The following is a 19,071-nucleotide window of genomic DNA, read 5'->3' as shown; positions in this document are numbered from 1 at the left end:
TATTTAATGAGACTGCTTTATATTACTGTAAAGCAGATAAAGCAAACCCCAAGAATTTGAGTGAGAAAACATAACATCCAGTTCCACACAGCTCCTAGTACATCCTCAGATGACAACTGCACAAAGTATCCACATTAAGATCATCATTTAGACAGCAAAATGTTCTTCTTACTAACGTAAGAGAACTTGCATATTTGTACTGTTCTACAATGATAATATTCACATATAACTTGTGATAGAGGAGATACAGTACAGTGCTTGTGGTTCAGCAAATAACTGGCAATGCTTACGGATTCTATAGACTTTCTGATAAATAGTGCAATAAAAGAGTAATTTAAGCACCGAAGATTGAAATTATTTTCATCCTCTTACATCTATGTTCTAGGCTATGACGCAAAAAAATTAAAATGTTCAAACATTCATGATTTCAGATACTCATAAATCTTACAGAAAGTGAGGATTAAGCATTAAAATTTTCTCACTACACCATTTCAAAGTTGTTTAGCTGACTAAACAGTTTGACACACAACAGTAAATTTTTGCAAGAGAAGCTAATTAACTTTTCGAAGTCAAACTCTGGACTCTTCAACTTCTTACTAATTGTTTTGACCCAAGAAGTACTAAGAGCAAAGGTAGCTAACAGCAGAGTTCAACAGAGGTAGTAGCAGTTCGTTCCACCTACCAATGTTCTTTGTCTACTTTGCTATGATGCTGCTGTTTCAGATTAGTCAAGCATATTTTCCACACAATACATGATCCTCGTTTTCATCTCCCTCCTAAATACACGCCCCTCAAGTGAGCGGAGTCAAAGGCAGACCTTCCGTTCGCTCCATCCTCTTCATAAAATGTCACTTTTCGTTTCAGCACCTTACTGTATGTGATGTATGCGTAACACACGTGCCTAACGGATTGCAGCAGCAACGGTGGTGACACAACTAGCTCCAAACCACAAGCTGGTGACACAACTAGCTCCAAACGACAAGCGTTCTCGCTTGTTATGTGCGCACAGCGGTTTAAGCACACACCAAAGAGTTAAAAACAAAAGGCCACTGAAGAGCTTCATGAATAGGATGTTCTGCTGCTGTTCAAAAGGAGTGAAAGGAAAAGTGAGTTGAAAAGTTTTCATCTTAAAGCAACTTGGTTGAAACAAAACCCGATTTTTAGACAGAAACCTCTAACCACAGACAACAGCCTATTACTTCACTACTGCATGATCGGTCAAATGAGTCCCTGCTCCACACCAACAATACCCGTGGTTTTTACTCTGTTAATTACTTCTTCCGAAGAGGGTGACACAGGAAGGAAGCAGCATTTTTTTTTTTTTCCCCCTTAAGCCTACTAGAACTTTCCCAGAAGGTTAGTCATCCCTCCTTGATAAGAAACTATTTCGGTTTCATTTATTAGCATTCCTGTATGAAAGGAAGAAAAACATTCTGCTGAGAAGTACCCTCATCAGAGAACGAAAAGAGCAAAAACGTGTTTAACTTTAGGTAGTCCTGCAAGGAGCAGGAAGTTGGACTTGATGATCCTTATGGGTCATTTCCAACTTGAGATATTCCATGATTCCACGAACTCCAAGAGCCCTGTTTAGTATTACATGTTGTAAAGTTACTTTCTTTGCATCTCAAGATGTGGGGACTGTGTTTAACTTATGGCTATGTCCTCAAAAAATTACTTAGAAAAACCTTATTAGTTTTATTTTCATACTAACTGGACTGACACGTGTCAAGCTTCTTTTCCTACCAAGAAACTCCACAAAATTTCAGTCAATTTACATGCTGTTACCTCAACGTGCTCAGTTTTTCTATACAAATTAGTTCCAGCAGCTCTCTTCAGAGGAACTTTACTGAAACAAGACACTTCCACGTATCAATAATCGCTGAATAGCACAATTTAAGAGCACATAATAAAACGCTCAACTACACATAGGCTGCAACTGAACTGCTGTTTTGGCCAGGTAAATCGACTGAAGACTTGCACGGGGCCAGGTTAAGTATATTCTAGAAGCACAAAGGCGGCCAATCCTCCAGCAGATGACTCGTCATAAATACGAATGGTCGCTCACCTAGAGAGCGCCAGGGACTGAGCGCCGGTACTTCTGCGCACGGTCGAGGCTCAGAGATGCAACGACGTTACCGGGGCCGATACTTACCGAGGCACCCAAAAACCTAAACCCAAACCCCGCAGCGAACCCAAGGCAGGGACGCGCATTTGTCTGGCACATGCGGCGGCGTGAGCACAGCCCGCCGCGGGTCCGCCGCCGCTGGCCCCCTCGGGGGCGCGCCCCAGCCCGGCGCGGCGCCCGGGCGCCCGATACCGCAGCGGCCGCCCCCTCCCCTGCCCCGGGGCGGAGGGAAGCCCCCCACCCCTTCGCGAACACGCCCAGCTCGGCGGGGACGCGGCGAGGGCGAGCCTCACGGCATCCTCCCCTTCCCTTCCCTCCCTCGCCGGCATCGCGGCCCCCGGCCCCCGGGCCGGCGGCGTGCGGCGGGGCCGGCAGCTGAGGGCGGGCGGGGGAGCCGAGTTTCAGCGGCGAGGGCACGAAAGGAGGAAGAGGAGAGCGAGCGGCAGGGAAGGAAGAGGGCCGGGCGGGGGCAGGGGATGCTGCCGCGCCGACACGCCCCGCCGCCAGCCCGCCTGCAAATGGGGCTCGGCGCAGGGGGCTGCATTCGGAGAGCGAGGAGGAAGGGGGAGGGGAAGGAAGCAAGGCGGCAGCTCCCCGCACAATGGCCGCCCGCCCTCCCCCCTTCCTCCCTCCCTCCCTCCCCAGGCTCCGCTGCCGCATCCCCCGCCGGGGAGCCGGCCGCAAGGCCCCACGGCGCGTCCGTCCTCCCCGTACCTGCAGCGTCACCTCCTCGGGTCTCCAGTGGGGCCGCAGGCGGCGCAGGAGCTGCAGGGCGCCCTGGCGGCAGCCGGGCCCCTCCCGCTCGCTGACGGTGATGTCCAGCTTGGGCACCTCCGGGGAGCCGGGCGGGACGTGGATGTAGTTGGACATGGCGGCGGGCGCTCGGGCGGGACGCGGCGCGGGGTGGCAAGGGCGAGCAGCTCTCTCAGCTGTCTCCTTCGCGGCGGAGCCGGCAACTGAGGGGGAAATTTCCACTTGGGCTCTCGATAAAGCGGCTCCACCTCCCGCCCGGCCGCGGCGCGGAGCAGCCTGGGAGAGCGGGCGGGGCCCGGCCCGGCCCAGCCCGGCCCTTCCCTCCGCCTCCTGCCGGCCTCACCTGCGCGCCCGCCGCGGCTTCTCCCGCGGAACCTGCCCGCTGCCGGGCGGCGTCCGGGCAAGCGGTTAATACAAGCTGCCCGCATGCAAGCTCCCCGCGGAGGCGGGAGCCAGGAAGGCGGCCGGTGCGGGAGGGCGGCCCCCCCGCCGCCGCCCGCTCCCGCGGCGTGCCGGAATGCGGGCGGCAGCTGCCGCGGCGCCGCCCAGCCGGCCACCGGGCAAACGGCCGATCTCGATCCGGCCGTGCGGGGGTCTGCCGCGGGTAGTTTTTGCCCGTCCTTTGTGGCAGCCTCCCGTTCGATGCCGCCGTTCCGCCGCGGGCTGCGCACCTGCCAGCCGCCGCGCTCCGCTTGCCGGTTCCAGCCGGCTGGAGTCGGATCCCGTTTGTGGTCCCTCGGGGCGCTGGGAAAGTACCGCGCCAAGCGCCCGCCCTGGTTTAAGCATCTTCACACACATCCTCCTTTTCATGAGCCGTACGGAACTGTTGCACTATTTTTTTTTCCTGTTATGCTGAAAACCTTGCTGCCTTGAAGTTATTTTCAGCCCACCCTCCCAAAAAAACCCAAAAGAGCCCAGACTATAATACAGCATTTTACCAACCAAGGAAAAAAAAAAAATCTTGTCTTTTTTAGAAATTTTTTGATGCTAACCCTAATATTCCCACAAGTACCTTCCCAGTCCTGTCACATTCTGTGATCTTCCCGAGTAGGAAACACTGAAGACTCAAGAAGTTTTTTAAAAAAACTCAAGGTTTTTTTAGCCTCAAACACAAGAGCTATGCAAACAGCATAATGGCTGGTCTCTTCCCGGAAGAGTTGTTACTCTAAATAGACCCAGGTCAGGAGAAAGGGGCATAATTTATTCTCAGAATGAACAATGCCGTGAGGGAAACAGCTACTTCTGCAGGTTTAGTTCTCATTAATTTCATACAAGTTGCTCTCCAAAAGTGCAGTGCGTTGGTAACGTTCCCACTGTGTCATCCACCATCATCTACTTGTCAAAGTGTCTTGTATTTTACGAAGAATTGCTGTCATCTTGTCACCAAAGGGTTTTGCATGACCTCACTGTGTAAGTGCATCATCACTTCTGTTCCTATTATTTCTGTTGAACACCTCATGTTATCCCAATGTCTCTTCTTCCCTCACTCACCTGTATGCCTTTCCCCTCAGACAGGATTAAACATCTGGAATAGTCTGTCAACAATGTTTCAAGTAATTTCCTTCTTATTTTTTTTTTCTCTCGTTCCTCGTGATCATTAATCTTAGTATTCTCTTCTGTCTAAACTTTGCTTCAGACCACGTGTTTAAAATCTTTAGAGCCAGGAATCTATCTTCATAAGAGTTCAACAAACACAATTTCCTTCTGTTGTGTTTTAAATGAAAATGTAATGTTTTTGAGCTGGTGTTATTAGTGTAAATATATTACTCTGTATTAATAGCCTTTTTCTATCAAGGATTAAAAGGGTAAGAACATAGGGGTCTGAATCAAATTTCAAATATCATAAAATCTCCAGATCTAAATGTTTTAGCTTGAGTACATTTTTAGTGGTAATATGCTTTTGGCTTTCCTTTGTTTAAATCTTTTCCCTAAAAAAAAACCTGTTTCAAGTTTTTCCTGTGATTTTACGTCTCCTTTAAATACACTGACTCACCACTTTCTTAAAATTTTCTTTCCCCATCTCACCTGATTGGACCTATCCATTCTTCCAGTAGCCCACTCCACTTTTTCCTCTTTAAATGTAAGGACGTTTTGAAAGTTAAACTCTTTTTTTTATTTGAAAAAAAAAAGATTTCTTTAAACATACCTTTATAGATTGTTTAGTCGTATAAGTTGGCATTACCATAGTAGCGTGATATCAGTCTGTCTCATCAAGCACGTGACACATGGTGCCCTCTGCTTCTGTTCAGGCAGTTTGGTAGATGATAAACTAAGACTTATTCATGGATTAAGGGCAAAGTGACATTTTTGTTGAAATAAAATATCAAAGGTTGAATGCTCCAGCTTCCATATGTTAATGTCAGTAAGTGCTGGTCTAAACAGAGATTAAATCTTGCTAATGCTGAAGGTAATACTCCTACCAGAAGCTTTCAGTTGTTAACTCTGAGAAGCCGTGCTAATTTACCCAAGTCTGGGTTGCGTAAGTTCAACTTTCCAGAAGTTGGCTGTGAGTATATTTTAAACAAAGGTGGGAAGTTGGACCAGTCATGGTGCTTAGATTGTTTGGGAATTAAGGGAACTGAACTTCTGCGTACTAAATATTTATCAAATAGATAACAGAACCAAAACCACTTAGGCAGTAGCACCTTCATCTTTCTGGTCATGGTACAAAGACATATACTTTTTACTTGTCCTCATGGTGCATTGGGAATTCTTAATTCATGTTTTAAAACAGTTCAATGGAAGTTACAGCTAGCTACTCACTCTGTTACCTTTTTACCCTTTGTTTCCTGCAAAGATTTGCTGTGTCCAAATCAAACCCCTGAAAACATCTTCTGAAGACCGGGACTCGCTCTCAAGTTTCCAAGAACAGTATCTTTTTCCTTTTTGAAAAATTTATTTTGTTTTTTCTTTTCCCCCATCCTGACTCCTGTACCCTACAAACTGTGAAATTCATTAGTAAGAACTGTAGTGAGTTCCTCACAGGCTACAAAGTGTTCAGGTCAGCTGTAGGCTTGTTCTTAGAAAGATTGGATGCTACGTGAAGTAAAGGCTTAGGAATAAATAGAACGTGTTTTCTCTTAATGCTTGGTATTTTGTAGGTACACCACGCTAAATTAAAGCCATCCTAAGAACACGGAACTGAAGAAAACAGGGTGCTTTAGTTCTCTCCCTGGCCTGTGCTCTACCAGGGGATCTAGGTGCTGTCTGCATACAGCCCGTCTGACCTCATCTTCTCTGCTCCCCGTTCTCTTTTCCATCTTCTGCTAATAAGAAACCAGCTTGTGCCATTTCATTTATTCCTACATTTTTCACCTTGTCTTTAGGTCAGTGCTGAATGCTTTATAAGCTCTTTAAAAAAAAAAAAAAAAAAAAAAGCGCCAAGGAAAGAGCAACATCAGGCTCAGAACCAGTTTTAACTTCCCAGGTGCAGTTCTCCTGGCTGCTTTCCAAACCCAGTAATTCAGTAATTGCTTCAGAAGAACTCAGTGCACAAATGTGATTATAAATGGGAAATTTACCCCTTCTAGCCATAATTAATTTTAATCACGTTTTGCATAGCAGCGAGTCTCAAAATACTTTCTATTGTCCTGATTTCACAAATACAAAAACTGAGTCATCAGAAGGTTAAACCTGCCATTAGACCAGTCAGTCGGCAGAAATAATTTTTGACTTCCAGTCCAGTCCTTCGACCGCAGGTTTTCTTCGGTGCTTTGGTCTGGAGAAGAGGAGGTTCAGGGGGGACCTTATCACTCTCTACAATTACCTGAAAGGGAGACGGGGGTCAGTCTCTTCTCCCATATTACGAATGACAGGACAAGAGGGAATGGCCTCCAGTTACGCCAGGCGAAATTTAGGTTAGATATCAGGAAGAATTTCTTTACAGAGAGGGTTGTGAAGTATTGGAACAGGCTGCCCAGGGAGGTGGTGGAGTCCCATCCCTGGAGGTGTTTAAAAAACGTGTGGATTTGGTGTTGAGCAGCATGGTTTAGGGACCCTGACAGTGCAGGGTGAACAGTTGGACTCAATGATCTTGAAGGTCTCTTCCAACCAGATGATTCTATGATTTTATGATTCTATGATTTAAAGAATGTCATCTCTGTTGATTATCCAGCATGTATTATTTGTGTCAAGATGAATCACGCCTCTGTACACACAGTGTTAAACTGTAATTCAACTCTGATATTTATTTATTTATTATATTGATTATTAAAGTGCCTGGTGCCCTAGCATCCGTATTGATTTACCAGCAACAACTCTCGACACACAAAGTTGATAGTTCTGTCATATGTTTATTGTACTCTATAAACAGATTTCATTTTAATCTTGGTGAAGACTAGCTTGAAATAGATTATTTTATAAAAATCTTAACAGTTTAAAAATGTCTCTAAGATGGATACTGCTTGGTATGTTGTTAGAATGGTAAAAACTCTTCTCTTGTGCAAGTTGCTTGACATGATAATAGGTTACAGCTTTTTCAAGTACAGTTTGAAAGCTACGTACAACAGCAGAGTAAAAGCCTCAATGCTCACTGTGGTTTTATTGCTTCATCTTCTAGTAGGCCACCAATTAGTGACACTTATTTGACACATTCCATATGATGACCTAGTTCCTGACTATCTAACCCCTATTTTTTCCAACACGGGAGTGGTGCGGTGCTTAATGCAATGTGACAACCGATGTGATTACATGTGAAATAGCTTAGTGGTTTCCAGCTCTTTCAGCTTTTCAGCGTTTCAGCTGGAAACCTCAGAAGTTTCTAGTGAAAGTCTGGACCTTGGTTGCCTCCAAGGCCCCTTCAGATGAATGCACAGGTGCTGTCCCTGGCCCTGAGTCCAAGAACTGCAGACTGAACTGCTGTGAGTAGTTACCCAGTCACAAGTTCTGCAGGAAATCTAAGCAAACTAAGCAAAACACTTAAACATGCATGTTTATTAATCTGAGTTCATTGAAGAGACAAAACTTGCTTAGGTCAGGCTTATGCTTAAGCAGGTGCTAAATCAAAATGGAATTCTGCGATGTCTCCGTGCTAGTGGGGCTAAACTGTACATTTGCTTAGTGCTATTTATAAAACACTATAGCCACAGGGTATAAAGAAAGAAGATAAAATCTTCGTACTAATTACACTACTCAAAAATACAGGTTAAATAAAGCAGTACAAAATTGTAATTAAGGCCAGTGTCTGCATTTATTTTAATAGACACATCCGTATTTTGAAATATGAAGAGTAATTAAAGTTGACTGATCCTTGACTAAACTTGAACTGTACATGGGTTCAATGATTTACTGTATTCTGGTGTTTTTCTCAAGGGCAACAAACACACAGACTGTGTAAGTACCCAAAAAGAGACCACTTAGGCAGATTTAGCATGCCTTGGATGCAGGAATAAATTCACCTGCAGCAATATAAAAGGAGGAGTTGAACGACTTTTATATCTTCAAGAAATGTAAGCTTTTCTAACATTTTATTGACTAACCAAACATCCTCCTATGAAGAAAAGTTATAACCCTCAGCAATTTGAAATCTTCTCTGTGAACAAAGACAATATCAAATGTGCGTGTACATGTTATGTAAGCCTGGAAAAGAAGCCTAGAATACTTTTTCCTATTTTTAAGGTACTATCAGAATGTTGCTCACCAGCCTGGGCTGCAGCACCAAGGACGCTGTTGCATCTTCCGCAGCCAGGAGGAAATGGCCTGCCTCTTGTGGGCAGGATAGGTACCTTGAGTTGAGTAGTTAATTAGTAGTTCATTATCTCAACTCAGTCCAGCTGGATAAGAATGATTAGTGCCATAATTCCCCCTTTTTGTTTTACCGTTTTTTTGTTTTCACAAAGGCTTTATAGGTGAGCAGAGACCCGGCCCATTCATCCAACTCCAGCACGCTTCCCTCCCGCGAATACCACGTCGGGGCTTGCGGCTTCACCTTCTTCTCCGAAGGACTCTCGCTCGAGCTCCCAGCTCCGGCTCTGGCTCCGGCTCTTTTGGCTCGGGCTCCTTTGCAGCCAGGGCTCTCGGCTCGGCAAGGGAGTCGGGGCTTCCCAGGGCTTCCCAGGGTCTCATCGATGTATCACATCGGGGTCACCAGTTGTTGCTCACCAGCCTGGGCTGCGGCACCAGGGACGCTGTTGCATCTTCCGCAGCCAGGAGGAAATGGCCTGCCTCTTGTGGGCAGGATAGGTACCTTGAGTTGAGTAGTTAATTAGTTAATTAGTAGTAGTTCATCATCTCAACTCAGTCCAGCTGGATAAGAATGATTGGTGCCATATCAGAATGCCATTCTATATTCTCCAGTGAAATCTCTAATCAATTTTATAGCATAAAAAAGCATGGGGGGAGTTAGCTGAACTAAATTAAAACAATTAAAAAATCTGTACAGAATTATCTTGAGAGACTGAGAGCATGGTTATCACATACAAATGACTGCCAGTTCACATTCAACCTGCATCGACAATAAAGAAGGAGGAAAGGCAAAGAAGGGTGGCAAAGAGGGGAGGTGAGAGGGAGAAGGCGAAGGAGAGAGCAGGAAATCGTTGTGATTCTGTGCCAATGAGAGAAGAAATTACTAAACTGTATCTTCCTCACAAAAACACCATCTCATCAACTTTCTTGGTAGTTTCAAGAAGTCAAGGACTGAAAAGACCAGAGAAATTATGCAGAAATTACGCTGGTTTCTCATGCTTATATCTAATTCCTTTACATTAATTTGATAGGTAATCAGAAGGACTCTGGTCCCTGCATCCCTTCTGTTAAGTCTTCGAGGCTGTGTATGTATCAGGGCCTGTGCATCCCGTAGACTCCATGCTGGATGCTTCCTTCTGGTGCCCCAGTGTGCATCTTTTCTATAAGCCTTACTTCCATTCTTGTTTGTAGTATATTTCCTACAGAATTGAGGTTAAAGTGACCAGACTTAATTGAGGTTAAAGTGACAGACCAGTGTCTGTCCTCCCTTAATAACTTGAGGAGGAAGGACTTTAGAATCTCACTGGGACTTTACATCCCAAAGGCAGTTTGAAATCCTGTAACTGGGATTTACTGAACAAGTAGAAAGAATCACTATTATTTCTCACTAAAAGAAAGGATAGTTGAGCTAAACATTTACCCTTTCTCTTGCTGCCAATGAAGTAACTTGTTTGGGTTTTGTCTCTATTTGTCTCTCTATTTGCCACTTCTCAGCTGGGCAGAAGGGAGAGGTCCCTTCACTTTTGGAAAGTGCGTAATCTCAGTTTGTCTGGATTAAAATTGACTAGCATAACCTAGTTTAGTCTCTCCTGCTCAGCTTTTGCCTCTTTCTTTTGATCTCCCTGCCTTGTTTCCCATGTAGTGTTCTCACGTTTTTGTCCCTTTCTGCTGGCAGAGCAGAGTATGTAACTCCTTAATGACTGACTTGCACTGCATCCAAGGAACAAGCCCAAAAATTGGTCCATGGCTCTGCAGTCATTTTCCAGAGCTCTTCTTTTTGCTCTATAACAGACATGCTTCTTTTTGCTTGGATTTTTTTTTTGTTTTACTGTCTTTTTGTTTGTTTGTTTTTAGCTGATTCCTGATTCCCTTGTCTTCTTCTTTTGTTGTATACAAGCCTGGTTAAAATCAGTTACACCAGAGGAGCAGACCTTTGAGTGGTCTCTTCAGCTTCCATTTCCATCACCAGGAAAAACACCGTTTACTTCATTAGGAGCCAAATTAAGTGAAAAAGGCTCCGTATGTCTGTACGGTCACAGGAGCTTGGATGAAAGTTCAGAACAGCCAAACGCTGCTCCCTTGCTGCAGTCACCCATCACCTTGGTGCACCTTCCACCCACCCCTTGGGACGTGGCATGGCCAGGGTTCACCTCACCAGCCCAGCCAAGGAGCAGGGCAGGTGGGGCTGAAATGGGGTCCTGGGGAGGCTGGGCAGGGCCATTAAAGCGCAGGAGTGCCCCAGAACTTGGCAGCATGCAATCCACCCCCCTTCCCCATTCCGCCCTGGAGCAAAACAACCTGGTCTCAGGGGGTAGAGGAGAAGCAAATCTGATTTTCAGAGGGGCAGGCTCATATTTCCATTCTGAACCTGGAAGCTGTAGGTCACCAGCTCTGGCTGCTTTTGTCAGTCCTACAGATTTTATTGTTTTCAGTATTCTTTATTTCACTATTTATCCTACATGTTTTATTTACTCCTGAGGCATTGAATCTTAAGAGGCTTGCCAAAGAAGTGTGGTGGGCATGAGAGAAGAACGACTCAGAACAGCATGATATTTAATCATAGGCTGTAGATATCTTTTACAGACTTCTCTGTTTGCAACTGTTGCTAAGCATGGGAAATTACGGAATTAGTCAGCTTCGTTTGTATTTTTGTTAAGGGAGAGCTTGGAACATTAATTAAATTACATTTCAACTTGAGGGATAACAAAGCTATGCATTCCCTTTGGAAAAGTAAAACGATAGTGCAATAAAAAATAAACACAACATAATAAACCGATAGCAAATATACTAAGGGTAAAGGGCCAAACTTTGCCAAAGTCTCTGTCTTCCCCTCTGTAGGGCTGTAGAGCTCAACAACCACAGCAGCACAGAGGTCTGCAGGGGAGGAGAATTGCTTCCCTGGCTCCTGCCAGCTTGGACAACAAGCAGAAAGCAAGCAGGAGGGTAATCGAGGAGAAAGGTAGCAAGAGTTGCTACCACGAGAACATCGTGTCTTACTGGGAGCTCCCAGCACCAGCGGAATTCGGAGTGCGAGTTTTATCAAAACACCTTGAAAGAGAACTGGAAGCCTCGCTGCAGTGTAAGCAAACACATATTCTTAATCATTACCAGCTTGCTTCAACTCTGTTTCTCCCTCGTCTTCCCTTAAAATATTTTGGTTTGCGCAGCAGATTCCGCTCTGCCGTCGTTACACTTGACATGCGACAACCTTTCTGGTTTGTTAGAATCCGCAAAGCCTTTAACACGGGAAAAGGAAGGAGTCCTCACTCCGGCTTCACCCCCCTCTCCCCAAAAGCCCCAGAGGTGCGCAGCAATGCCTCTGCTGCTTTCTCACACGCTGGAATGTTGCATTTCCATGTCAGCTGGGCCCCCCTGCCCGCAGTCCGCAAAGGCTGAGCTTCACCCGCAGCGCAGCAGAAAACCTTTTGCAAGCAGGTCACAACGGCAACATTTTGTTTCACTGTGATCCGTGCATCTTCTGCCTCAATGTTATCCCGAGATTTACATTTTTATCTTGACTTGGGGTTGTAAGGGAGCAGCTTTTTTATTCAGAAGATACTGTTTTCCCTGGTATTCGTTACATTGGCTGTGCTTCGACTATGTCAGGAGCTTAGTCAGCTGTTAGCGCAACCGAGACTTGTTTTTCTTCTTTTTATCCCTTTCATCCCGTGGAAAAGTTTCCTGCTGCTCTCCCTACTGATATTTGATATCCTGTCTCCAACTGATGTACGTCTTTAACTTTTAAAGAACAGCATGTCAACTAGTGCCGTTAATTATCACTCATTTTGTTTTGTTTTGTGGGTTTTTTTTTGCACTGCGAGATTATTTTGGAGGCATCACTTTTCAGAGGAACGACTTTCTCCGATTCAACTCCCTCTTCTCTAACAATAGTTTTAAAAACTGCTTTCTCATGCTTTGCAACAATGTATTTATTTAATCTACAGAATCAGAGGGATGCTTAGAGTGAGCAAAGCAGCCAGTCAGCAGCTTTTCTGAATGTCTGGCACAAATAAAATTGTAATGGAAAAAAAAGTAGGGAACTTGAGAGATTTTTTGAGTTTCTCTTGAAGTGATTTACATTCTAATAGGTTCTCCTGATAATCATCTTTGCTCCTCTTTTTTTTTTTTACTAGAAATAATCTTTCTGGCACCAAGAGCAACTACCTACATTGGAAAGAAACAGGAAGCCATTCATATGTGGTTATTGATCTGTAATCAAATGTATCACTAAGAGCCATGCTAAAAGCTGTCAACTGGTCTTTTTGCAAGTAAAAGACAAAAACATTTCCAAATCCTTATTCATTGAACACTGAGCCCTCTGCTTACCTTCACAAGCATTTGTTTCCCACTGTCTTTGGGAACAGGAAGCTTGAAGTGGTAGAAAAACATAAGTATACACAAGCAGAACTACTGAAGGAATGTTTGAAGGATAGATTGACAATCCTACAGTTGCATGGATTAATTGCCCAGAATTATGTAATTATGAAAACACCTGCGATACCCTTCATAGATCCTTAGTGGTGGACAAGTGGAACTCACAAGATGATAGCTCTTCTGTGACGGTCACTCCTAGTTCAATAAATCATTGTCTTACTTTGCTTTGCTAAATTGCATAAAGTCATTGGCTCAAGGTCAGCTTCTATGTGATCCCTAAAGTGTTCCCAAACCAGCTCTGCCACAGCCTCAACCAGATCCTATCGTACAAGCCAGTACCACATGTGGACCTGTGATGAAGAAAGTAGAATAAACCCAGATGTTTGAACCTTCAGAAACCTAAAAAAAAAAAAAAAAAAAAAAAATCATCTTTAAAAACCTTTTGATGAATTTAAGGCCACAGCTTATTTGTAATTCACTTTCTGCCACTCAGAGATTTACTTTTCCTCCACCAAGGAGGAAAACTTTAATCATGTATATACATGGAAGTTGACACCAGAAAACAAACCTCTGGCAGAAAATATTTTTTCCTACAATAACATCTCCCTTGCTTACTCTATTACAAAGCAAACTCTTTAATTGCTTCCAGAAATATTCTGGATTTCTGCTCTTCTCTGGTGTATTTCAGCTTTCCCTTTTTTATCTTTGTGGTGTTTTTCAACAGCTAGCTGTTGAAATCTGATCCTCATAATTCACTAGATGTTTTCATTTAAAAAAATGAGGCTTCTCTTAGAAAGAAAAGCTCACAAATAAAGAGATTTTACCCAGCAAAATCTGAATTTCATATGGGAAAGATCACAGAGCAGAACACAAATACAAGAACAAAGCACAGTTTTGATGCAGTTGCTGAAAGCGTAAACAAGATCAGAATTAGGTTAGGAAATGAAACGTAATTAGTACAGAGTTTGGGGTTTTTTTGAATACTATATCAGGAAACACAATCTTAATTTTTTTTTTTGAGGGGGAGGAAATGATAGAAAAACTGCATGATACATAAGCTTAGGCTCAAAGTTCAAGCAGCAGCTGAAACAGGCACAGGAGTAGCTGTGGAGATGCACTTCTTATGTCTTTGACTCAATTTTACAAAACCCTGAAGTTAATTCCAGTTTTACATGAGCAAAAGGTGTTTCCATATGGACACAAGGTGAGTGAAAGCAGTACAGGCATATAAAAAAATAAGAGCAGCTGTTTCCATAGACATAGTCTATGGAAACCTTTTCCAAATACTAATCACTACTTTCATGTCCCTTATCAGCAAAACATGGCATTCACTTCAATAATATTTATGTCAAATGAATTCAGAATAAATTAAAGAAAAGCATTTTTAACCGAGATAGGTGTATGGAAAATAGTGCTTTGGGCGGTTTAGGTGAATTTTATGGCTGAATAATTTTATAGCTGATAGTAATACCTGCAGTTTCTGCACATACCAAGTTAAGGATAATTAAGATAAGGGTAACTAAATCTTATTCTTGTAGGGTATAAACTAAACTGGCAAAAGTCAGGAGGGATTTTTTTTTTCTTCCAAACTTTATTTATTATTGCACTCCGTATATTTTTAGGGAATATTGTAATAAGTACACCTATTTTTGGAAGCCTCTAGTTCTGGGATACTGCTGATAATAGAAGAGTGGATCACTGATATCATCTGGCATCAGACTATTTTTGGTGTCCTCGGTGGAAACCCACAAGGCCTGCAAACACATAAGCAGAAATTCACAGTGAAAACCACGTATCGCATTGTGTATGTATCCAAAAGTATGTTAAAGCATTCTTTAGTAGCCATCTTTAGTATATTTTTAATTTCTTAGCTTGATGCTTGGTAAGAATTAGAACCTATTTCTACATTGAGCATTCAGAACACATGCTGCTGCACGTCGGCATGGAGATCTGGGAGAAAGAGTGAGTTCTGCCACCACCGAGCCTTTCTGCTCCCTTAATGAGCTCCCCAGCTCTTCGCAGACTGCTGAGGAAATCCAGGTCCTCAAAGGGCTCTGCACAATTCTCAGTGGTTTTTTTCGTACACGAGCCCAGCTGCGTATCAACTGGTGCTGCTTGTGTAGAACACACATAGATTTACTTTTAGTTTCTACACCTCTCGTTTTATAATTGCACCCTGATAGGGCACTATTCTGTTTTTATAAACTTGCCTGTCGTACAAAGAAAAGCTGTTTGTGGACAGAACCACATCACAAAACTTTCTGGATAGACGTATCCTAAAGGGAAAAGATCCATTTAGGCTGAAAAACAATATTGGTGTGCATAATAAGCATAAACAGATACCGGAGTTCTATTTGGAAATTTCTAATCATGCATGATGGTTCTGAAACAGCCTTCAAATTTGAGTAACAGGGACAAGAAATGTCTTTAATATTTGAAAAAAAAACACAAAAAAAACCCCCAAAAAACAACAAGCATAGTTAAATCACAAGAAACTCGATAACTCTGTCCTTTTTGATACTGGATCAAAAATAATGGGCTTCTTAAGCTTGGGTAGTATATTATTGCTAAGAAATACCTGACATTCCCACATATTTATTCTCATCACAGAGGGAAGTGGAGAAGAAGAGCTAGTTAGCTGTACTTCAAATTCAGCATCCTACTGTGTTCAGTTGTGGCCATTTGGAATGAGAAAGGTTATGCATAGAAGCATAACCCAGTCTACATCCAGCCCACCCCTAGCTAAGAGTTTTGATACTTCTCTGTACCTGACCACGTGGTTATCCGATGTGGCTAAACCAGAATTATTCTTTCTCCAGATTACTTTTCAGCTGCATCACCTTCAAGAACTTGATATCGTTCGTCGCTGTTTAGGTACCGTCACTTCAGAAAGCTGTGAGCGAGGACTGCATTTTACCACACACCAAAGTACTTTTCAGTGACTGCATGAAAAAAACGTACACAGCCACCAGGAACAGAAAATGAAACCGTGACGCGTATCTGGTTTATCAGCTGCAGGTTCCCTTTCCTCTGGGAGCCACTCAATATCACAGATAGATTTGAAACATATCTTCTGTAATAGTGTGCTTTGATAACGAAGCCTCAGTTTGAGACTGGCAAAGATGATAGCCGCGAAAGTGGCCTCTGAAATACCGAGCTGTTGCTCTTTTGCTGCGTGCTGATAACAGAAAGCGTCCACGGACACAATTCTGTATGCTTATCTAACAATCACCGATGAGCAAAAAAACTTGCAAGATGTGAATTACAAAGGACAGGCAAATATCTAAAATTATGGGGAGACTCATCATCCTTTCCACGCTTTCCTTTTAGTTCCCCTCGCTTGGCAGCATCGCTCCCAAAGAGATTTTGCCTCAGTCTTTTACTTCTCACCCATGCTTGGGTTCAAGGCACCAAGCTAAGAATTTTGGCCTCAGAGGGGTATCACCACACCAACTACCAACCCCGTACAGGTGGCTATAGATCAATTCTAGAACAGGTGACCTGCAGCATAACTCATCTATCATGATGGTTCACGTGTTGTCTTACCTTGTGACACCTAAAAACCAAAACCAAGCACTACGTGCATGTTTTTACAACGCAAGATCTTACATGGCAGATATTACAAGAAAAATGTTTCAAATGTTATCCGAGACAGTTTGTGCTTTTTTGAACTTGAAGATCAATGCTGTCAAGCTGTTTCCCCACACACGCAAACAATAACAAGGTTAAAATAATATTAGGTCTGTCTTAATTTCAAAACAATCCTCCAAAATGAAGTGAAGGCTGAAGAAGTGATTAATCTGTTGACTGAAAGCACTGAAACTTGCATAGTGCTTTGAGATAATCTCCAGCATTAAATGGAAAATCACTGGGAAGGAAGGCCACGGATAAAATATAATTCTACAGATGATAGCAGTTAACTCTTTAGATTCAGAAGCTGTGTGAAAATTAGGCCTTCACAAATTAAAGGCCTTGTCTTCACACAGGTCACAGATCTGCTTTGCAACAAATTCTTGAATTGGCTGGCCCTTGCAAAAATTACACGGAGGCTTGTCTTTGGAAACTGATTATATCAATCTTGCCTTTCTTTGGTGGAGGGTTCAGGAGTCACAGCAATAAAAATCAGGGAAAACAGTAGATTTTCGTACTATTGAAAGTAATTTGTGAGACATCTCAAGACTGAGAGTGTAAAATTACAACACAAAATTAGTGAACGTGTCTAAAAATGAGGATGGATGTACTGAAATATTCTCATTTCTTGCCTCTTTCAGACTGTTAAAATTAGCCAAGGCAGGTCTGTTCTCAGTCCTTACGTTTAGTAATGGCAAGACAGCAGAGATCTTTCTTATTCTGAACGCCTGAACTGTAGGCTACAGCTCTTATGGGATGGCACTCACTTGCATACATGAAAACTCTTCTCAGCTACTGTAGAGAGGAATTTTGTGTAACTCCTTAAAAATACAGTAGTGTGTATCCTTATTTTGTATTAAACATGAATTTATTTTTAATTTTAGCAGAATTTTCCCAGCTGCTAGATGCTTTGGTGCTCGCTAGCAGCCTATTTACTTACCTTAACTTCCAACTGTAACAACTTACCCTCCTCAGGGCACTAAAAGCACCAACACAATTAGACCAAGCCCAATTGCTCTCACCAGCCTGTATCCACCTTCCTCCATAATTCTCTTTTGCAATCTCTTCCACCTCTCTTCAGTCTTTAGCTGTCAGTATCCAAGACGAGCACTAATATGCCACAGCCGTATGGCTTTTGTGAAAACAGGTAAGCAGTGAGAAAGTTCTCACCCACGGCCTCTGCAGCTTCTGCCCACCCTGGGCAAGGATCTGGGCACGGGCTCAGGTCCCTGCCCTTGCTCCTTCCTCAGTCCTTGCCTGAGAGCTCTGCTGGGTTGGCTGCATCCAGCCTTGCAGATCATGGCCTCACCTTGCTGCCTTGTCTTGACTTTCAACCTGCCTCGTTGCCATAGACCTGATTGCTAATTATCGGGCTGTTAACTGAACTCTATTACCATCACTGGACCCGCTCAGCTCTACTTGTTTGGGTGCTGTGGGATGGCACCCATGTGGGTGATGTCATTGCCCCTGCCTGATGTCACCCTTAGCTCCTGGCTTGCCTAATTAAGGTCTGCATTTAACTTTCATGCACTGGAAGATGCTCAGTCATTTTACAGAATTATTATGTATAATTAAGCAAAGTATTTAGCATATATTTCTCAGGTTGTGCTGTTCATAATGATCTTGGCTAATAAAATCAAAGCAGTACCTCCCTCAGCTGGTATCAAGACAGTCCAAGGTGATGATCATAATTCTCCTGTACATAAAAGCGGAGAGAGGCAGAACAAGCCTGATGAATGAGAATTTCTGTACTTTGAAGGCAGTTTGAAGACACTGTCCTCATATTTCAAAAGCTCTATAAATTGCCGTTAACAGGGTCAAATGCAGCATTGAACACAACTCTGTCAGGAATGAATTAAGATAGTACGCAAAGAACAAGCACAGATGACAAGATTCTACTTTAGTTAGCCAGGTTTTACTCTACAAGGGCTTTTACTTAAGAAGTAAGGTGGTAAGTAGTGAATATAAGGCATTTGTTTCAATGCAATCAAGAAAGTGAACTGGAGTAATTCCAGTTAGATAAAGAACGAGTCAGTACCAAGACCATCCATCTTCTCCCCTTTCCGCTGTACATAACTCAGTTGTATGAATCCATGGCTATATACAAATAAGGATTCTTTTCGGTTTTTGAAAAGTGTGCTTCGCTTTGAGGGGCTTCAGTTATCCTGCAGGTCTTGAACTTTTATGCTTTCTCTGTGAATGGATACTTCCTTCTGACCTCAGGTGGGACTCAGGAATGTTTTCAGGAATCATGATAGGACTAAAAAAAAGATTTGCTTTGTTATAGGTAGTCATCTTGATTGCTCCAACAACCCATCAGCCACAGATAAGACGTGTCTTTTCTGCCTTAGACTTCTTTGTGGCTTCTTACACAGCATAGGATTTTATCACTAGAACTCCCTAGTGCAGAGTCTCAAATCCCATAGAAGTAGCACCCTTCTCTTGGCACACCACGATGCACATTCTCAGTGGAAAACACAAAATTAACTTGGGACCTCTAGTTGAGG

The 19,071-nt window shown here is 43.2% G+C and overlaps 1 protein-coding gene across 1 annotated transcript in view; it reads right to left on the bottom strand.

Annotated features, from left to right (window-relative positions):
- The window catches only part of ETNK1 (ethanolamine kinase 1), a 33,866-nt gene extending 30,871 nt beyond the window's left edge, over positions 1-2,995 (bottom strand). Inside the window, exon 1 of the mRNA XM_086611276.1 lies at positions 2,840-2,995. Within this exon, the coding sequence (XP_086467402.1) occupies positions 2,840-2,995 (156 nt within the window). The remainder of the gene's footprint in view (positions 1-2,839) is intronic.
- Between the last annotated feature and the right edge of the window lie 16,076 nt (positions 2,996-19,071).

Source organism: Tauraco erythrolophus, chromosome 4 (genome assembly GCF_009769465.1).
Source record: "Tauraco erythrolophus isolate bTauEry1 chromosome 4, bTauEry1.pri, whole genome shotgun sequence".
Lineage (NCBI taxonomy): Eukaryota > Metazoa > Chordata > Aves > Musophagiformes > Musophagidae > Tauraco > Tauraco erythrolophus.
The sequence above is the reverse complement of the archived record's forward strand: the minus strand, read 5'-3'. Positions and strand labels throughout refer to the sequence as shown.